The sequence below is a fragment of the Sinohyriopsis cumingii genome, chromosome 17 (genome assembly GCF_028554795.1).
Source record: "Sinohyriopsis cumingii isolate HCF-2022 chromosome 17, ASM2855479v2, whole genome shotgun sequence".
Classification (NCBI taxonomy): Eukaryota; Metazoa; Mollusca; class Bivalvia; order Unionida; family Unionidae; genus Sinohyriopsis; species Sinohyriopsis cumingii.
In genome coordinates this window covers 54895074-54915928 of record NC_142977.1, presented here as the reverse complement: position 1 = coordinate 54915928, position 20855 = coordinate 54895074, and the positions used below count along the sequence as shown (strand labels likewise).

The window sequence follows — 20855 nt, the reverse complement described above, 5'->3', positions numbered from 1 at the left end:
TTGCACTTTATCTAAATGTATCTTTAATGTGTATGGCTGAACCATCTTGCACATCAGAATATACCATTTCCTGATTGTAAGCTTAACCTATTTAACAATGACCTTGATCTTTAAGATCTTGGCAAGCTGCAAAAGCACCCATGTAAGACTTTATATCTAATTTACACATTCATGTACATCAGAGTAATAAATACTGACACGCATTTGGTAAGAAAATGGAATTTGTGATGATGTACACCATTATGAAAGTGCAAAGAACTTATTCAGAAGTCGTTTCAACAATGTGATGCTGCAAACAGCAAAGACCTGGGGCTCGATTGCACAGAATTAAAACCAATCCCAGAAATACTGCTTACATTTTGTACCTAGCATCAAAACTTTAGCTGGTAACTTTGGAAATCAAGACCAAGATGGTCATCAGATCATCCTCTTTCAATGGAAAATTACAGGACTTCTGGAACAAGAGGAAGAAGAGTGTGATGCAAATGAACCGACAATGTCAATGAAATGTTTCCTTTTGGTCATAAAGATTAAAATGAAAATGAGATTATTGACAAGACGGATAGTTACATTCCTTAGAAACAATAACAAGGAAATAGCCTCATTCGAACATGTCGCAAGCAATCCAGGTTCTCATCGGTTTGCCACACAATTTATCCATTTTTCTCATGCCCTGGCCCCTACTCTGCCATCACGTGATTGTATGATGGCTAACCTCCAATTTTGTACAGCAGTAGCCTAGTTTTTTTAAACACTATTTGCGGTGTACTGTACTCTCTATCTAACCTGATTCCGAGTCACTGGAATCAGATGAGCTGGAGGAACTGCTGTCTGAGCTAGTATCACTTCCAGATGAACTGCTACTGCTGGCACTCAGTCGACTTGGACCTCCTGTCACATCATGATCACCTCGCTCATCTAAAATATCAAGATTACATCATAGCAAAAACCAGGAAACAGGATAAATTTGCTTTAGACAACGTATAAAAATATTTAAAAAATGAATAATTAGTGTAATGGCCAGAAAGATTTAAACGGAACCTCTTCATATAAAGACAGATATTCCAAATTTCATTTGCTTACATCCAGTGCTCTTTCCTGAATCATGGCAACAAGGTTTTTGTCAAAATATGTCAAGTTCACTTATTTTAAAATGAAGCCCAAGCCCAAGGCTTCATGTCACTAACTTGAAAACATGCACAGCAGACATGTGTATAGTAAAAACACAAGACTAAGTAAATTATCCCCCAATGTCGAAATTAAATATCTGATTAAAGTCCGATAAAAATGATCAAACCTAGGTGTAAATAATATGCACACATCCCCTCAATTTTGTCCATATACATTTCTGGGTACTGGATTTGAAATGGAGTATTTAGCAAGGTAACAAACCATTAGAAATCACCTCGGGATCCAAGATAATTTACGTAAACATAATAGATCGATATTTCTTAATGGTTTTAGATTATATTTTAAGATCATTAGTACCTGAAGGCAAACATGTTTACAGATGTAGAGTTCATGATCACTTTAAAAAAATAATTATGAATGGAATTTTTTTAATCCATCAGATGGACAAATTAATAGTGCTTTAGCAATAATAATAAAATATATGAGCGATGCACTAGCCCACTAAAGATTAGCACATCATCCTCATTGCAGGATTTGGAGTTGACTATCACTTAGTGGAAAGTAAGGTATGTAGACGAGCTTAAGCGTTTATTGTATATGCGACAACGTTGTATTCTAGCCCCAACTGTTATGGAATTTGCACATTTGTGATCTTGCTTATTATTACACTACTCCTATATCTTATGATTTCAGCCTATATATTCCACTTTTTTTTGTATGGTCTACTGAGTGACAAGAACAGCCAATCAAATTTTTCTCATTAATATGCATGGGTTTTGCACATTACCAAACTAGCACAAGATCTTAACTACTTGAGATTTCAGTCCAAATCTGATGAAAATTAGACCCAAAGTGGTAGCAATTATTGACAGGTTGAAGAGTTACATATGCCAGGCGATACAATAAACACACTAAGCCTTACAGTCAAACGCAGTATATGGCAAAGAAACAAATGCCGAGTTGGATGCATACTTTACAAATTTCTTCACTGAAATAATGAAATGATTTGCCCAGGATTTACCCTTCCAGCACGATTATATAGGAAATTGTTCCCTTTTTCAGAACATTATTTTCTGATAGAACTTTATCTATGAACACAACCTATTTCAAGTTTGTTTCAACGAACTTTGTACACAATAAATATTTAACCATTAATGAAAACACTACAATTTAATGCCAATGTTTCTTTGCTCTTACTGCAATGTGCTGATTTGCTCATTTTAAAGAGTCATTACATTCAAGGGGTTTTTTGTGCAAAGGTGCATACTGGAGTAATTATTACAAATTGTTTCAAAGTAGAGGGTGGAGGATAGCATTATTAAAGTAGGATCAATAAAATTAATTTATCCAGCTGAGCCCTTAAGCTTGCCATCAGAGAAATGTTGCAATTAGTTATCCTCCATCCCACTCTTCCCTCATAAACCATGTCCATGCCACATAGTTCAACCTTGTTTGGATAAAAAGGGTATTCAAATTCTTTTTTTTTTCTTAACATGGTTCAAAAGGTACAAGTATGAATTCAACAGATATATGTATACACATTGTGATTGCAATCATTTTGCTATGTTGTGAATGTTTAAAACCCACTGGTTATTTAAATATACACCCATGTTCATGAACGAAAATAATGATGCAGTAACCACTTAAACAGCCGATCATATGGCATGACTATTGAAACAACAAATCCTAATAGTAAAGAAGTGATGCCTAATGATTAATACAATAAAGGAGACAAACTGGACAGTAAAAAGGCAGAATTGATTTAAGCTGAAGAAATTACTATTCTTAAATAAATTCAGAGATTAACAAGAATATCAAAACATTCCTGTCCATACAAATGACATTTACATGCTTGTCCATATTAAAATTTCTGTTAATGTAGGTACAAAATCCCCCACATATCATATTTAAATTTTCCCAGGCTTTCCACACAATTTCTTGACTTTTCCACATATCAACCAAGATGTTATGGCTAGATGCATCAATCTTCCCACTGCAATGGTGGGGCATAAAAAATATATTTGGATCCCTTTACCTTTCTTAGGTTTCTTTGTTCCACCTAACTGGCCAGTGACATCTTGTAACCGTTTCTCTAAATCCAACCTTTTCTCTTCTCTAGACTTGCCAGGAGTCTTTTTGGCTGAAAGAATCAAATAAAAGACTCTCAACACTATTTCTCTTTAGGCTGATGTGTACTCAGAAATAGGAGCATATCAGTGTGCCTCGTACACATACATGTGCAGTGGCAGATCAATAAAGTCAATATCTCTTGATTAAAAATAAAATTTTTTATAGAAATAATATTTTAAAAAATTAGAAGTGATCAGACCAGAAATTTAAAACTGGGAGGGACTACAGGCTGAACAATGAAAAAAGTGGTAAATTGCACCAATCTCGATAAAACAGATTGGCTCCAGGACGTGGCCCAGCCGAAAGATGCCATCAAATTTCAAAATGAAAATTAAGATGCTCTTTCCCAGCACTTCTATTATCCAATGTCCTTTCTACACCCCTCAAATCTATCCCGATTTTTCTAAGAGAATTACTCGATTATTCTAAACAACTTTCTTTCAAAATTATATTTTTGTAAAAATTATGGTCTATTGACATTTAATTTTTCATGTGATACACAAGTGTTCTAAGTAACAGTTTTGCCAACTACAAGATACACACTGCACTCAAGCAATTTTCAAACCTTTCATACAAATTCTCTGACTTGTTGATGCTGATAGACCATGGGGAAAATCTTCCCTGACCAGAGTAACAGCAATACTTACTGTATGGCTTCCGTGGCTTCTTTTTCAAACAGGACATAACATATGCTTCCAACTCTCGTAACGTGGAAGGTTTTAGAGTTTCAAAGTCTATTTCTATCTCATCTGGATTGGAATCTCGTAAGGACGGCTCTCTTGACTGTATTATATGCACCACTCGCCCAAGCTTATCACCTACAAAAAAAACCACACTGAACTAATCAATCCTGTGTAATGGACATGTAAAGAACTTGAAAACATTACAAACTCTGCTGGTCCCCACCCTGTACTGTCCTAAAAAGACTAAATATTTTAAATCTTGTCCAATACCAACTACTGACAGATGTCTCCAAATTCATTCATTATCCGAGACTCGCATCCCTGCCCATAAACTTGACAAATATCCAATTATCTTCTGTATCTTCTGTAATACTTGTATTCTAGGCAACTGCAAATTAAAGATGGCAAGCCACTTCTGAACTTCAAGATTTTAAAAAACAAGTGGCTACTTTGAGCACTGCCCTTCTTCCCATAACAATACGAGTATAGGGGTATTTCTTGGGAAAAAGATACAAGTTTTATACAACTTCACCGCATCATGCTTCAATTACGGTCAGAAAATCAGATGCAATGGAGCTACATACCCCATAGTTACTATGGTTTTTTTCTGGGCTAATGGGAACAAATAAAATAAAATTAATTGAATTTTGTAATTTAAAAATATCATCTGGAAATGAAACATAATGTCAAAATTGAACCTTCTGTGACTGAACCTGACTTTTGATATACTGGCCCTAAATCAATGTTCTTTCAAGAAATGAAAATATTTGGTAACAAACTGTTCAGAACTCTCAAAATACCCCTTGTATGCTGACATTTCCAGATTTATCAAATTGTACAATAAAAATTCTTTCCCAAGATAAAGGCATAATTAACCTTGCAGTATCTTGCTCATCGATGATCCCGTCCAAGATCTTGATATAAAAACACAATAGGTGTTTCATGTATTCCAAGCTTTAACAAGCTCAGCCACTTGGATACAAGACTGTCTTCTTAAAATGCCTAAATCATTCTTTAATAAAGAGGTAAAAAATAATATAAACATGTTTGCCAATCTGTAGCAAAAACCCTAGCCACCAGAGTGGTAACAAGCTCAACCAATCATTAACAAGATTACTTCATAAATGTATAGATCTTGCTCTGTTCAAAATCCGCTAGAATATTGGCAACCTCAGTTAACTGGACAAGTTATTAATATCCTTAGAGCTTACACAACCATGACCTTGACAATACAAGCGAACTTACAAAGTTTGATCAATAATCAGATTAGCAATATTTTTAAAAATAACAAGCAAACCACCTCTGCTAATTGTAAGATCTCACAATTGTGCACAAGTCTTGCTTATAATATCATTCATCCAACACCCTGACGATACTGGTGTAAACTCTCAACTTAATAACAAAATTATTATTAAAGAAGTCACTAATCAGACATAAGATCAGCTTATTAGTTTCATGTATGTCCAGAATGGAATCTATATCATTCAATAACATACAGTAACCTCCTTGATAAGCACGTAACTATTACTCAACCCAAACGAGACCTTGATATTCCAAGTTTGAGCAATATCTGATCAGAAATATGGAATCACAAGTGGGAACAACAAATCACTCACAAACATCTGATCAAAATCAGATTTCCACTATCTTACATGAAGACCTGAGAGCGACTGCTTAATGGTCATGTTCTGGTGATCTCTGAACTAATGGAAATGCAGCTTTCTGAATCAAATCGTTCAGCACAAAATGATGCTCCTCATCCACACTGCTTAAACTCCCAAATGCTATGATACAAGACTTCACTTGATTGCTTGAAAAAAATAGTGACAATGGTAATGGTCACCAGAACATGACCCCAACGTGGTCTCTGATCATCATGTAGGACAGTGGAGAAATACATATAATAATAAGTCACTGATTAAGATTCTACTGCACACAAAAAATTATTTCAGTAATTCAAGACCAGACCATTTCTTCTTTTTAACTGCAGCGTTGAAACCATCCAACATCCTATAGCCTTAACATAAATCTTTTTCAAATCAGCTGCCATGGTGCACATTTTGGATGTCAGACTGGCACCATTTTCATTCAAGACCCAGTAAAACTTCTGGAGAAACCCACAAGAAGCTTCCTCACATACCCACATTAGCCAAGCCAAGATTAAAACCCACCGACAGAGGTGAGCACTTAGATACTAAACGTCTTGGTTAAACCCACATGTCAACATAGTCGCCCAGCCATCATGGCAGTCATATTGGATATATCACGGAATGATTTTCAACTAGGTATAAGAAGTCTATTGGTGAAACCCCATGTTCATATAATTGAACTATGTTTTAAAAATAGCCACCATGGTGACTATACCAAGGATTAGTCATTTTCCTTTAGGACCAGGCACACCAAAAGACAAAACCCCACATCAAATCGGCAAGATTTCGATTTGAGATCAACAGCAAACAGTCTTCTATTGAAAAATCAATAATGATATAAACCAGTCATTCAGTAGAAGTTGTGGCAAGATTTTAAGTTGACCACTGAAGCAGCTTAGACTCCACGTCAGTACCATTTTCATAACCAAATAACCATCTATAGACATCTTGGTGAAAACCCTTTGACAATAAGACTATGTTCAGGAGGAAGAGCAATAAAGAGTCTAAATAACAACCTCGTGTCTGTAGCAATATTGAATGTCACATGGACACCATGTTCATTCAGGACCAACTGGTGAAAATCCATCACAACTGTTCAGGAGGAGCTGCAAAACCAATTTTCATACAAACATCATGAAGAACCTTGACATGAAAACCAATGTTGATTTAACTATTGCTGTAGGAGATGTAATAACAAGATCTTCAGGCAACACTGATTGCCAGATCACAATTTTCATTTAGGTCAAACATTACATCATTAGAAGTCTTTTGGTAAAACCCCCATCTGATATGACCTTCAGGAGTGGCAAGAACAAGATTATCAAAACGTATGATGTGGTGGCCATAGTGGATGTCAGAATGGCACGAATTTCATTTAGGACAAACCAGACATTACAAAAGTCTTTTTTGTGATAACCCCATGCTGATACCATTTTCATTTAGAACCAAACAGACCATGTGATCAATGCATGTGTATAGTTTCATGACTATGATCCAAGTAATTTAGGAGTAGTGACAACATGCATGTGCTAACAAATGGACAATAAGCAACAAAAGACCATCCCATAACCTCTTCTGCTCCATCAAATTTGGAGCTTAGACTTATTTTCCCCCTATTCAATAGTAGCTTGAATTACTTCCTAAAATACCATAGCCAAGAAATGTTCAAATTTATCAGTAATTCTCATTTTCAGATCTACTAGGGGAACAAGTGCAAAATGCAGGACTGAAATATATGTGGATATATTGTACAATTGCAAGTTTCAAAACTTTTCATTGCTTGCAAAGCAACTGACTGAGCTGCACCAATGTTTTGTTCCAAATCTTTGTTGTAATTTAACTTTACTATGCACTCATTACTACCAGCATGCATTACAAATGCCAAAGTTGTCTTTTCTTTTCAAATTCATAAATCAGTAATTTCATAACTTTTGCATTTGAATAAATTTAGTGTCTTTTGACATTAATCTAACCTCAAAATAAATTAAATATACTTTGCCCAAAAATATGCTACGCTGGGCGCCTTCAAGGACTACAATGAAATTTGGTTAATGTTGTCACTATGAGATACATCTTTCTACAATGTATATTCGCATACATCTCGTCATGTAGTTTCCAGCACCATTATCAACTCTTAACCACTACCAACACCAATAAAGTGGATGGACGTCCACTAAATAAAAGATGTTGGCATCGTTCTTCCCAACAAAAATGAATGCAGGTTTGGGGAGAATAGTGATTTGGATTTTTAATGTAGCTGTAATAATGTTTCAGTCATATCGCTGCAGTTTACAGTTACCTAGCACCGGGGCATCATGACAGACAAGTAGCACAATATCCCACCCAGTCACATTATCCTGACACCAGACTGCCCAGTCCCAACACTAACCTCTTAATGCTGAGCACCAAGTGCGGCAGCTGTTGGTACCATTTTTATAGGATCTTTTAAGTCTTTGGTATGACTATAAGGCATTGAAACCACCCATCTTTAGCAAAAACAACCTTTACAAATTAGCTGCTGTGGTCGGCATACTGTACATCAACCTTCAACCATTTTCATTAAAAACCATCAAAGCATAACAAGAAGTCTTCTAGTGAAAATCTTATTTTTTGCATGACTTCGATTTTTGAAGGAGCAACAATAACAAGATTTTCAAGATGGGTGCCATTCTATTCAGAACCAACTAGACCTGTAATAAGTCTTCTGGTGAAAGTACCATGTCAATATGACGAGCCATTTAGGAGAAGTTAGAAGTTTTTCAAGATGGCCATGGTGGCAGTCATTTTGAAGATGGCCTGGCACCATTTTAAAGACCAACTAGACACCATAATAAGTTCCTCAGAGAAAACCCTATGCCAATATTGCCATTTGCTCAGGAGAAATAGTATTAAGCAATAGAAAGGTTTTCATCATGGCCAATGTGGCAGCCATATCTGACATCACCGATTTTTATTTAGGCTCAAATGGACATCACAAGAAATCTGGTGGAATCCCCAGAGCAATATTACTTTTCATTCATAAGGATTAGCAACAAACAGATGCTCAAGATGGCCAACATGGCAGCCATAATGGACATAACAGCACCATATTTATTTTAGCATAACAATATACTGCAAGAACTCTCTTGGTGAAAATACCATGGCAATATTACATTTTGCTCAGAAGTAACAATAAAATTTTCAAGATAACTATCTTGCAGCCATAATGGCTATCAAATTACCATTTTCATTTAGGACGAAATATACATCGCAAAAAGTCCTTTAGTAAAAACCACATGGCAACACGACTTTCCATTCAGAAAGTGCAGGGAGATTTTCAAGAGGATACTGTGGTGGTCACATTGGAATAAGATCAAACCCATTTGAATTTGACATCGACTATACACCATAAATTAGTCTTCTAGTGAAAATCTCGTACTGATATGACCATTCATTCAGGAGAAGTAGCAATAACAAGATTTTCAAGATGGCCAATCTGACAGCCAAATGGCAACATTTTCATAGCAAACATTTAAGTAGTTTAGTAGCAGAGATAATAAACTTGTACTAATGGACATACTGATGACAAACAGGCCAAACCATATGCTGTTGGTCCAAGACCAGAAAAGCTTAAAAAAGGAAAAAAGGGTGGGTGGAGGGATACCACACCAAATTCATCAAGATTTAAATGGTGGAGCACTCAGCATCTACTACCAGAGAAAAGTACTGTCACAGTTTAGGATGAATGTTAAATGCATTATTGATAAATTTTTAAACACTATACGATTCTTCCTTGTTGAATCCACTGCTGAAATAGGCTGCTCACGAGAACAATGGCACTGGAAAAGCCTATAAACAAAGCCCCAAGAACAAAAGACAAGGAATGGCTCAAGTTTCACACAGTAGTGGACATACTTCTCACCTGGTAATTTGTTTATGTCCAGACTTAATTGTCTCTTTTCATCGTAGGTCATTGGTTTAGCATTATCCTCATCGTCACTATCAAAGTTTGGAACAAGTGGGGTCAAAGCTTTATTTTTCTTGGAAGATGATGACCTGCTATTAGTCCTTTTTCTCTTTTCTGTATTTGGAGTTTTTAATTTTGTCTTTGACTTTATATTTGACTTGAGAGAAGGGTCTGTTGGGGGAATTGGGGCTGGGACCATTGGAGGAACTGGGACAACAGAAGTCTCTGTCACTGTTCTTTCTTTATCCTTGCTTTTCTTCTTCTTTTTCTTCTCCTTTTTCTCTTTTAGCCTATGAATATGCTCTTGTTGTATTCTAATGATCTCCTCTTGAAGCTTTTTCACCTAGAAAACAGAACATCAAAATAGGAAGACAATCACAATAAATTTATCACAATCATTTTTACTTGTATGCTTGATTCAATTTTATTAACAGGTTTAATAAAGACTAAATCAGAAATGGTCTCTAGAGTGACACCAATGTTATCAAATATCACCTAATTAATAAGAGTAATGCGACAAGTATTGAATTAATGCACGTTCTTTATTACACATGAATACATTTTGAAGTTTCACCAAAACTCCGATCAGAAATATAACTACAGAGTGAAACCAAGCAAATGCTATTGGATGGACAGATGATGGATGCATGGCTATACTGGACATTAATGGTCAGAGAATTGCAACCAGTGTGGGTGATAATGGGGGGGGGGTGTATATTAGCATTACTTGTACTTTCAGTTAGGAATGGTACTACTTTTTGTGAAAATCCATATCAATGTAACCGTCTGTGCAAGCATAGTAGTTATAACATGACTTCAAGCACAGCAGTCATGTTAAACTTCAGATCAGTACCATTTTCAATTTAATTAGTCCACTGGTGAAAACCTCTTGTCACGAATTCCACAGGCTTAATGACAACAAGATTAACAAGACAATTACTGCAGAGACATTACTGGTTATAAACTGGTACAAATTTTGCTTAGAAGCAAGTAAACTCTGAGACGAACATCTGTATAAAGTTGCATGGCAATCCTCACTAAGAACCAACACAAGTCACACTGTCTCTGGCAAGTAATACATGTCAAGCTATCCAACAGAAACTAACTAGATACATGGCAATCCTCACTATGAAGCAAAATTAGTAGCACTACATGTCAGTAACAAGTAATACATGTCTTGCCAAGTAGTACAAATAAGCTACATGGCAATCCTCACTATGAACCAACAGTAACACTAGCTGTCCCTGATGAGTAATACCTGTCTTGCTATCCTATCCAAATATACAAACGAGTGAGAACATACAATATAGCTTATATTTTATCAACAGAATTTATGTACATGGAGTAATCAGTCTGCAAATAAAATCATGTCTTGCCCCTACAGACTTTGACCAAACCCCGGTTGGTTCCAGCAGAACACTGAAACCAGGGATGAGGCAAGCTGCAGTAAACAAATCATATGACACGCATGAATTTCATCATTTCACTCCCGAGTTTCTTTTATGTCCAAATGTGTACATAAATGAACTGGCAACATATCCAAAAATGATAATGTGTAAAATTCCTTAATGAATATAAATCAACAAAGATTTTGAAAGTATATTTCTCTTTGTGAACCATTATTACCTTTACCCCTAGTATGAAGAGCAAGGATGATTCTGCTATAGTAATTAGGGATGTCTGGACACTCAAATTTCAGTTGGCAGTCCTAACATTTTAATGTAAAAACGTCCATATGGAAAGTCAGCAAAATAGGAAGGCAGTCACAATAAATTTATCACAATCATGTTTACTTGTATGCTTGATTCAATTTTATTAACAGGATTAATAAAGACTAAATCTGAAATGGTTTCTAGAGTGACACCAATGTCATCAAATATCACCTCATTAATAAGAGAAATGTGACAAGAATTGAATTAATGCACGTTGTTTATTACACATGAATACATCTGAAGTTTCACCAAAACTCCAATCAGAAATATAACTACAGAGTGAAACCAAGCAAATGCTATTGGATGGGCAGATGATGGATGCATGGCTATATTGGACATCAATGGTCAGAGAATTGCAACCAGTGTGGGTGATAATGGTACAATATAGCTTATATTTTATCAACAGAAGGAATGTACATGGAGTAATCAGTCTGCAAATAAAATCATGTCTTGCCCCTACAGACTTTGACCAAACCCCGGTTGGTTCCAGCAGAACACTGAAACCAGGGATGAGGTAATCTGCAGTAAACAAATCATATGACACGCATGAATTTCATCACTTAACTCCTGAATTTCTTTTATGTCCAAATGTGTACATAAATGAACTAGTAACATATCCAAAAATGACAATGTGTAAAATTAATTAATGAATATAAATCAACAATGATTTTGAAAGTATATTTATTTTTGTGAACCATTATTACCTTTACCCCTAGTATGAAGAGCAAGGATGATTCTGCTATACTAATTAGGGATGTCTGGACACTCAAATTTCAGTTGGCAGTCTTAACATTTTAATGTTAAAATGTCCACATGTTAAGTCAGCAATATATACCTGTCCACATTTGTTCCCCTCCCCCATCCATTCACAGCAATAATTTTGTTAAAGCCACAACTGAACTGTAAATTTATATACGTATCAGAAGTAACATTGATCATTATTTCAATAGGTGTCTTCCCTGCCAAAATTACAAACCATCCACAATATTTGGTCCCAATATGTGATGCACAATTAGCACTGTTATGCAGAAATCACTTTTCTTTTTTCAGTTAGTGATCTCGGCATGATCTTTCGACCCATAGGCAGGATTCTTCATTACAAAGACAAATGTACTAGGAGTAATCAGTCTGCAAATAAAATCATGCCTTGTCGATTACAGACATTGGCCCAAAACCCCATTGGTTCCAGTAGAACACTGAAACCAGGGAGAAGGCAAGCTGTAGTGAGCAGATCATATGACACGCATGAATTTCATCACTTTACTCCAAAATTTCTTTTTAGTCGATACTTGTCCATAAATAAAAAGGCTTCAAAACATGTCCAAAATAAAAATGACAAAATTCCTGTATGATTTGTGCATCCACAAATAATTTCAATGGTGTATTTCTTTTTCAGTGAACCATTACTTTTACTCCTACAACACCTTTAATTAAACACTATTATTAGAACACTTGGATAGACAGAAAACGAGTAGTACAAGGTTCCCACATCTCAATTAGTGGACCTAAATTGTACACTTCATTATCAACAGCTTTTGTGACTACAGTGACATTGGTCTTCCATAAAGGTCTGAAAATGGAAGGTAGAAAAGGACAACGGAAGTCCATGTGGATGTAGTTTTTAATCCTAATAGCTGGCAGTTACCTGTTCTTGCAACTCTTTCAACTTCTTGTCTTTCTCCTCCCAACCATCAGTTTCCTCCTCACTTTCTGAAGAATCACTCGAAGAACTGCCAGTCCCAGAATCATCCTTGCCCCCTGCTGACACTGAGTCCATAGAGTCTAAAGCAGGGATTTGCTCATCAGGCATACGTGCATATTTTAATTCAAATGCATCTTGAAGTTTTTTTGCCATCATAACCACATCACTATCAGGTGGATTGTACCGATAACAGTTTGTAAATATTAACCTTACATCCTCGGCAAACTCTGTGGCACTCCTGTATTCTCTAACCTCCATTTTTTCCTACAATAGGAAAATGTAAAACACAAGTGACTCTTCATCTCACATTTTCCAAATGCATAATCTTAGTATGTATATGCAATCATTCTGTTATCTACAAAAGAATGCAAACATAATAAATTTATCACCAAGTGGTTAAGAATTTTCCAGGTAGTGATTATCAAAAACATGGATCGCAAAATTTCTTTCTTAGGCTGCACTACTATTGTCTAGACGTATCCACATGACAATTTTTGCTAATATAGGTTAAAACAGGATCCAAGATATGTATGGCACAGTGAATGAAATACAAGTTCAGAGTGGTGAAAAGTGATCTTCCCACTGATCACTGGCATCGGTATAAAAAATCAAATATATGACCAAATAGTATGAGCTTGATCTTTATCCATAATTTTGAAACCTGAATTACAATTTGTTTTAAACTGATGAATTTAAACCACTGAAGAAGAGTGAAGAATACTTGTATCCAAGGCATGAAACAGCCATAAGCAATAAAACTCTATGACTGGGATTAACTTGGGAATTAATTTAGCCTCCACTGATTATGGGTCAAAAAACTGTTCTTGCCCTTTGCCCAGAGAGGCCTTAATTTTTAATATCTCAATTTCAAGAGGATTCAATGATTGTGTCAAGACACAACAGGTACTGATAATGTTTTCAGAGAAAAAATATAGGGATGTAATACATACATGATGCTTGTTTTTTTTTTGTGGTTTGTTTCATAGGCTATACATGGCAGCTAAGACGTGGAGGACAAGTTGTCTGTTGTTGTATGGTTTAGCGCCACTTTTCAGCACAAGATGGCACAGTGAATGAGATAAAAGTTCAGAGTGGTGAAAAGTGATCTTCCCAGTGATCACTGGCATCGGTATAAAAAGTCAAATATATGACTAAATAGTATGAGCTTGATCTTTATCCATAATTTTGAAACCTGAATTACAATTTGTTTTAAACTGATGAATTTAAACCACTGAAGAAGAGTGAAGAATACTTGTATCCAAGGCATGAAACAGCCATAAGCAATAAAACTCTATGACTGGGATTAACTTGGGAATTAATTTAGCCTCCACTGATTATGGGTCAAAAAACTGTTCTTGCCCTTTGCCCAGAGAGGCCTTAATTCTTAATATCTCAATTTCAAGGGGCTTAAATGATTGTGCCAAGACAACAGGTACTGACAATGTTTTCAGAGAAAAAATATTGGGATCTGATACACACAGGATGCTTGTTTTTTTTTCTTTCCTTCATAGGCTATACATGGCAGCTAAGACATTTGGAGGACAAGGTGTCTATTGTTGTAGGGTTTAGCACCTTATTTCAGCACAAGATAGGTTATACATGGCAGCCAGTATAAATGTTATTAGAACCCGGGAAAGAACCACTGACCCACAAGAAGCTACTGGCAAGCTTTCTCACATTCACACATCGGCCAAGCCCGAGACTCAAACCCACATAGATGAGTTAGTAGTGATCCGTAACAGTGAGCACTTTTGGACCACTCAACCAATTGGGAACCACAGATGAGGTGTTTGTGAAAACCACCAACCCTCTGGAAATTACTAGCAAGCTTTCTACATACCCATGCTGACCAAGGTGAAATTAAAGGTTTTGCCTTAGAACTATCAGCTACCTGTGGTTCCAAAAACATATAGAAACTGTACATGATTTATATAACATTGGATTGACTGGGAAACTTTGGTTGAATCACTTTTGCTCCTTGTAACCGAATACCCATTTTCTTCTGTTGGTGAAATATGGCACAAGATACTGATGGTATAATTAAAGGAAGAATAAGCATAAAAAAATTCCATTTCCCTTGTAATCATTGTTGATGATATAAAACATCAATTGTATAAGCCATTAGAGTGTTACATTATTTGCAGAATATTTGTATCCAAGGCATGAAACAGCAATAAGCAATAAACATGCACGGCTGGGATTAACTTGGAATTACTGTAGCCTCCACTGATTATGGGTCAAAAAATTACATTCTTGCCCTTTGCCCAGGAAGGCATCAATTAAATTAAAATATATGTTTAGGTTTAAAGCCTAGAGACAATAAACTCCATTTCAAAAGACTTCAGTACTTGTCTTACCTTATTATACTGCACAACAATCATGTAATTGTCTTGTATTGAAGTTGTTTCAATAAGATGGTCATCATACAGTTCTTAGAGATGCAATGAGCACAATCACAGAAATTCTACTACCAAGGTAGACATAACAATAGCCAACAATGAAATAACGTAAATTAACTGTATAGCCCTACAAGTTACTTGCTTGTTTAGGTCTGCGAAAGTAAACCTATAGCTGAAGAATACACCACAGTGCAATGAGCAAATATGTTAACTTGGGTTTCTTCTCAAGGTGAGAAGCATGACAAGGTCCAATGTAATAGTTCCCAAGATATTTTGGACAATTATCTACATTCAATGCAGTAATTTTGATAAACAGTATAAAAGACAACCATACGCTCACGACTGACCAACTTTCGTTACCCTGTCTAGGGTTAATGCCTATCAATAATGTAGAAAGCACTTCATAAAAGATTTTCAATCCCATCACTCGCTCAGATGCAAACAATTTAGCTTGCTTACCTTTATTGTACCCAAATCCATGGGCTTTTTTATTATATCGAAGTAATCATGAAGACCAAGATTTTCCACATCGACAGGTTTGTAAAAAGGCCATGCATATGCCTGCAAAAAAGAACATCTTTGTAGTAAAAATTGGCAGCAAAGAATTCAATCCAATTCAACCTGCTGGACCTTATATCATGTACTTTTTAAACACAGTTGACTATAACAATGCTGGAAAATAACGGTATTTTCCGAAATTTACAAGATACAACACTGACTGAAGGGGGAGAAAATCATGTATTCGCTTTTAAAGCACAGGCCCTATCCTTCACCATGGAAACAAGACCCAAATTGTGGTTAACAGTTTCACTGGAGACAACTGAATTGACAGGCTTCTTCATTTACCCTCAGTGCAAGTCACCCACAAAGAAGAAATCAAATCCATCATGTAAAACAAAGTTATTAAGTATAAACTTCCTTCGATCAGTGAACTTGACCTTTTATCCTTCTGACTCCCAAATCAATAGCCTTCTTCCTTAATCCAAATGCAAAGTTTGGTTCAGAAATCATGTCATGAACCAATGTTCACGTGCACAAACCATTTTCATTATTTCAGTCACATTGACCTTATTAGCCTTTAGACTCCAAATCGATACAGTACTTCCTTACACCAAGTGTTTATGATCCAACATTTGTAATAACCAGTGATTGTGGGATTTCACTCAAGTGAAAGCACAGAAACTATTTTGCCCAGTGCCTTGACCTTTGTGCCTTTTTTGCTGAAAATCAAAAGGGACCTTCCTTACCTCAACTACAAGCCATGCAACGGGGGTTGGCACAAGATACATATTGAAATTTTATTTAGAATGATCACTTTAATAGTTTTTAATGGAAAACAACTAGCATGAAGAATTCAAATGCTGCATGAAGGGGTGTAAATATATATTGCTTACCGAATGTTTTTTGGAGAAGAGCTCTTTTATCAAGTTACTGCAATACTTCATTTGTTCATTTAATTTGCCCTTTTTACCTTTTGTACTCTGCTGAACCTGAAACAAAAAGTTATACAATTAGTGTATTCCACCGTCCCAAAGAAAAGCAAAAATCATTCTCATACAAAAGATGCAGCTTCTTAACAAAATAGGGAATAAATCTGTAACATTTGATATTTACTCACACAAAGATTCCATTACAAACATGGCAAGCTGCATTTAGTAAAAAATATACAGGATAAATTTATAAATTATTACTATGTAATAATACCAAGTCTGTTGACAACAGTGTAATATCTACAAATAACTCATGACAAGAGACATTAGATCAGAAATTACCAAAGCATAAGAATTTAATTATTCAGAAATTCATATCACATCTTTGCACACTTTCATCTCTTGCACAAATATATTAAACCATAAAATACATGCATTTTATTAGCAAGCTCTGCTACACCACTAAGAAAAATTATAAAAAGAATCATTACCACAAACCAATGACTAACACTGCTTAGCATCTCAAATATAAAAAATCCACCCTCACATGGAAGTAGGTGGGAACTTGGTCATAAGAAGTTGACCATAGCCGGCATGTCAAGTTCACATGGACTATGTACCAAATCTGAGGAGGAGGAGGATAAAATTGTGAAAACCATCAAATTACAAAAATGTGTTGAGGTTCAGCAGAGGGAGATAAAATAAATAAAAAAGAAAACAAGTCCCCAAAAAGTGCACAAAGAACCAACAAGAGTTATAGAATTAGTGAAATAAAAAAAGCAATCTTGGTAGAAAAATTTGTACAGGCATCTCAGTATATTGGAAAAAACATACCCTCTTCTTAGAAAGTAACTATTCACTGCAGTTTCAGCCCATAAAAATAGGATCAAAAGTACCTTTACCAAATTAATGTTTTTTTTACAATGAGACCACAAAACTGTTTAGCCCGACAGATTTCTTCAAATAGATTCACAAAGGTACAACTTTAACCACCTGTTCCTAGATTAAACTTGAAACACCCAATAAAGGAAGCATTTGGTTGTTTCCAAGACCATCTCATCCGTCACCCCAATGCTCATCTTACTTGTTAATAGGCCAATCACCACTTTAAAATCACAAACTACTAGTGCTTGTGACTCTATACAACATAAAGTAAATGACTTTTGCACAATGAAGCTTTGTACAGATACAGGTCACTGGCATATACAAGCATAAAAATTTTTGATAAAAGGTGTAATTCCCGTACATTGTCGACATCTAAGGAGGGTCTTGTCTGCTCATCAGGAAGATCTCTTTTTGGTTTCTTGATCTGTCGATTACTCTCTCGCCTCACTGGTGTGACTTTGGCTGCTGTTTTTTCCCCTAATTTCGGCATAGGTGTTGGGATGGGATCAAAGATTGGATCATAAGGATCGGCTATTGGTGTGGTGGGAGGTATATGCACAACAGGAGTTGTGGTGTCAGCTTTCCGTTTCACACCTTTCTTCATCTAAAATGAAATGCAGGTACTCGACAAAATGGAGAGAGAAATGCCAATAAAATCTTCATTCACCAAATGACAATGTAATAATATAAAGTAAAAAGGAACCAGTTTTAAGACACCACCCATGCAATCCCCTGCCCCAACATCTGATGGGTAAATAGGCCAAAACCACATTTTTTGCATATGTAATATTGCCCCACCCCCCTTTTAAAAATTTAAGGGCAAAATTGTCAATTGAAAATAAAACTATCTGATGAAGTTCAAAGTGAAACTAGGACCGTAATTCCCATGAAACTGATAAACAACTTTTCATTTTACATTCTTACCTAGCATATAAGTGCCAAATTAGATCACCAGAAATATGGCACAGACTCCAATTATTAAAATATATTACTCATTTCGATCAGGAGTAAATGGTTTAAAAAAAAGTTTCAGGAGATATAATCATGATATTAACTGACATTATACAAAAAAAGGAACATTTAAATGGCACTCTACTGAAATGGATGAAACTTTAAACTCACTTTTGTAGGTTGCGCTGGAGGCAGAACAGCCCCAGGGATAGAATTTGCTGTAGAAAACGACACATCTTTCACACTTGTTGCAGAGACAGCTGTAATACCCTGTGAAGATGCTGTGGTCATTGTAGAAGCCTCAGAATTCACTACAGCAGTAGCAGCCAGAGTTTTTTTAGGGGGCTGTGTAGCCTTTGCTGAGACTGGGGTTGTTGTGCTAACTGTGGGAGCAGCGGTGGTGATGATTGGGGTAGGCGATACACTGGTTGCATTAGGTACCACTGCTGCAGCAACTGCTCTTGCTGCAGACTTCTTCTTTGGTAAAGGAGGTGCTATATCATACTCCTGTAACAGATATTTCAGGTTCAAGTTTTTTTTAAAGAGCTGGTTGTACTAAATGCATTAAAGTAGGTTCAATACTGCTAGTCAGTTAAGTATTTTACCTTAAATATTTTTCTACACCATTGAATATGGTTTATTTAGTATTAATGATGATTACAGCAGTTTAAACTTTATGTGAATTCCCTTATTTTCAGTTTGGGGGAGTATAAAGATTGTTAAAAATCTAGTTCCAAGTCCTTAAAGCTGCCAACCCCCAGACTAGCAATTAGTCGAATGAGGGACAAAAATTTAGAATTGGTGCAAAATACCTGAAATGGCAAGTTATGCATCTTCAATAAACTGACCTATACATTCAGAGATTACACCCATTTCCACCTTGGTTTCAGCCACAAAAATAATTCATGGGTACTTCTAACAACACTTACACTCATCTCTATCAATTTCTTTGACGTTTGTTTCATGAATTTACAGATACTATTTAAGGTGCCTTTTTTTTAAAAAACAGAGGTCAAATTGGCCCCCATTTTCTGCAGTACAGTATTTGTAAAACTTCTTTTAAAAATGTAGATTAACATGTTAAAATGCTTGCTACTTGGGCAAACTGTACCTACTGGATATGGTTCCACTAATATCATGACTAGCTTTTAGCGGGATAAAGGTTATTACTGAATTAAGCTGACAGAATTCATGCATTTGCCGTGAAACAGTGAATCACTGTCAAGCGTGATGACATTCATGTAAAAAATCTCGATGGTGGGCAGCTCTGCTTAGACCTTTCCAGGCAGAACCACTTTGAATATTGCTTCACGTGTAAGAGATACTATCTTCCATAGTACAACGTAGCATCTCCATTACTTTATCTTACCTCTGATGGCATCTGGGCCACTTTGTTCAGGAAAAGTTTCTCCAAGGTCTGGGCCATTAAAACGATGTCCTACAATGCATCAAAATGAAAGATTTTTCAACTTGTTTCAAGTCTGGATATAACAAAATATAACTCAAAGGAGATAAAATTCAATGTGTTTTCCAAATCTACAATTTATGCAATTAACATATTAAAATCTAAGCAAACACAAAAGCATCACAATAATGACAAATTCAAGACATTTGGTGAAATGCACTAGGATTAAAAAATCTGAAAAATGATTACCTTTACAGAAATGCCTAACGTCTAATGCTTCACATGGTATATTTAAAACAAGTCGTATCCATTTTTGGGGTCTGGTTATTTTTTTTACACATCAGAGCATAAATAGACATGAACAAATTAAAAGCCTCTTTTTGTACAGCTTGCTAATTTTGTAAATGATGTACATTGCATGGCAAGCAATTATTCAAAGGAAAATCATTGCAATGAAGATGAAATAGTTTGTTGTCAATGCATCATGATCTGGATGTAAAAGTACCCTTTTGAACCAAACCCAAAATTTTGGAATGCATAGTGCCAGGCTCAGAAAATGTGAAAAAAGATCAGTTTATTTCCAAAATAATTGCTAAAAATATACTGAACAACTCTTACAGGTGGTCTATTTTATGTAGTTCATAAATCTTACAACTCACCTCACCAGGTTTGTTGTATATGTAACAGTTTGTGAACATCTGGTTGAAATCCTGTATACATTCTTTTGCTGACTGGTAATAATTTGTTTCCAACCTCTTTTTGATGGTTCCCAAATCCATTGGATGTTTGATAATTGTGTAGTAGTCCTAAAAGAAGAGATGAGACAAATAGA

General features: G+C 35.7%; 1 protein-coding gene and 3 non-coding genes across 8 annotated transcripts in view; all 4 read right to left on the bottom strand.

Moving 5' to 3' along the window:
* The window catches only part of LOC149778786 (bromodomain-containing protein 2-like), a 65525-nt gene that overhangs the window by 33273 nt on the left and 11397 nt on the right, over positions 1–20855 (bottom strand). For 4 of the 5 annotated variants that reach the window (XM_089939548.1, XM_089939547.1, XM_089939549.1 and 1 more), the window contains exons 5-15: positions 20683–20829; positions 19988–20056; positions 18790–19125; positions 18029–18271; positions 16747–16842; positions 15812–15913; positions 12897–13217; positions 9495–9882; positions 3909–4079; positions 3167–3271; positions 787–918 (exon numbers count right to left, since the gene is read on the bottom strand). In XM_089939548.1, the coding sequence (XP_089795674.1) occupies positions 787–918; positions 3167–3271; positions 3909–4079; positions 9495–9882; positions 12897–13217; positions 15812–15913; positions 16747–16842; positions 18029–18271; positions 18790–19125; positions 19988–20056; positions 20683–20829 (2110 nt within the window). The remainder of the gene's footprint in view (positions 1–786; positions 919–3166; positions 3272–3908; positions 4080–9494; positions 9883–12896; positions 13218–15811; positions 15914–16746; positions 16843–18028; positions 18272–18789; positions 19126–19987; positions 20057–20682; positions 20830–20855) is intronic. The other variant, XM_089939551.1, reaches the window with a different exon arrangement.
* On the bottom strand, positions 10884–11026 carry LOC149778789 (small nucleolar RNA SNORD10). Its single transcript, XR_016416003.1, has one exon. It is a non-coding gene; the product is annotated as a small nucleolar RNA SNORD10 (small nucleolar RNA).
* On the bottom strand, positions 11674–11816 carry LOC149778788 (small nucleolar RNA SNORD10). Its single transcript, XR_016416002.1, has one exon. It is a non-coding gene; the product is annotated as a small nucleolar RNA SNORD10 (small nucleolar RNA).
* LOC149778787 (small nucleolar RNA SNORD10) lies at positions 12371–12515 on the bottom strand. The gene has a single exon (XR_016416004.1). It is a non-coding gene; the product is annotated as a small nucleolar RNA SNORD10 (small nucleolar RNA).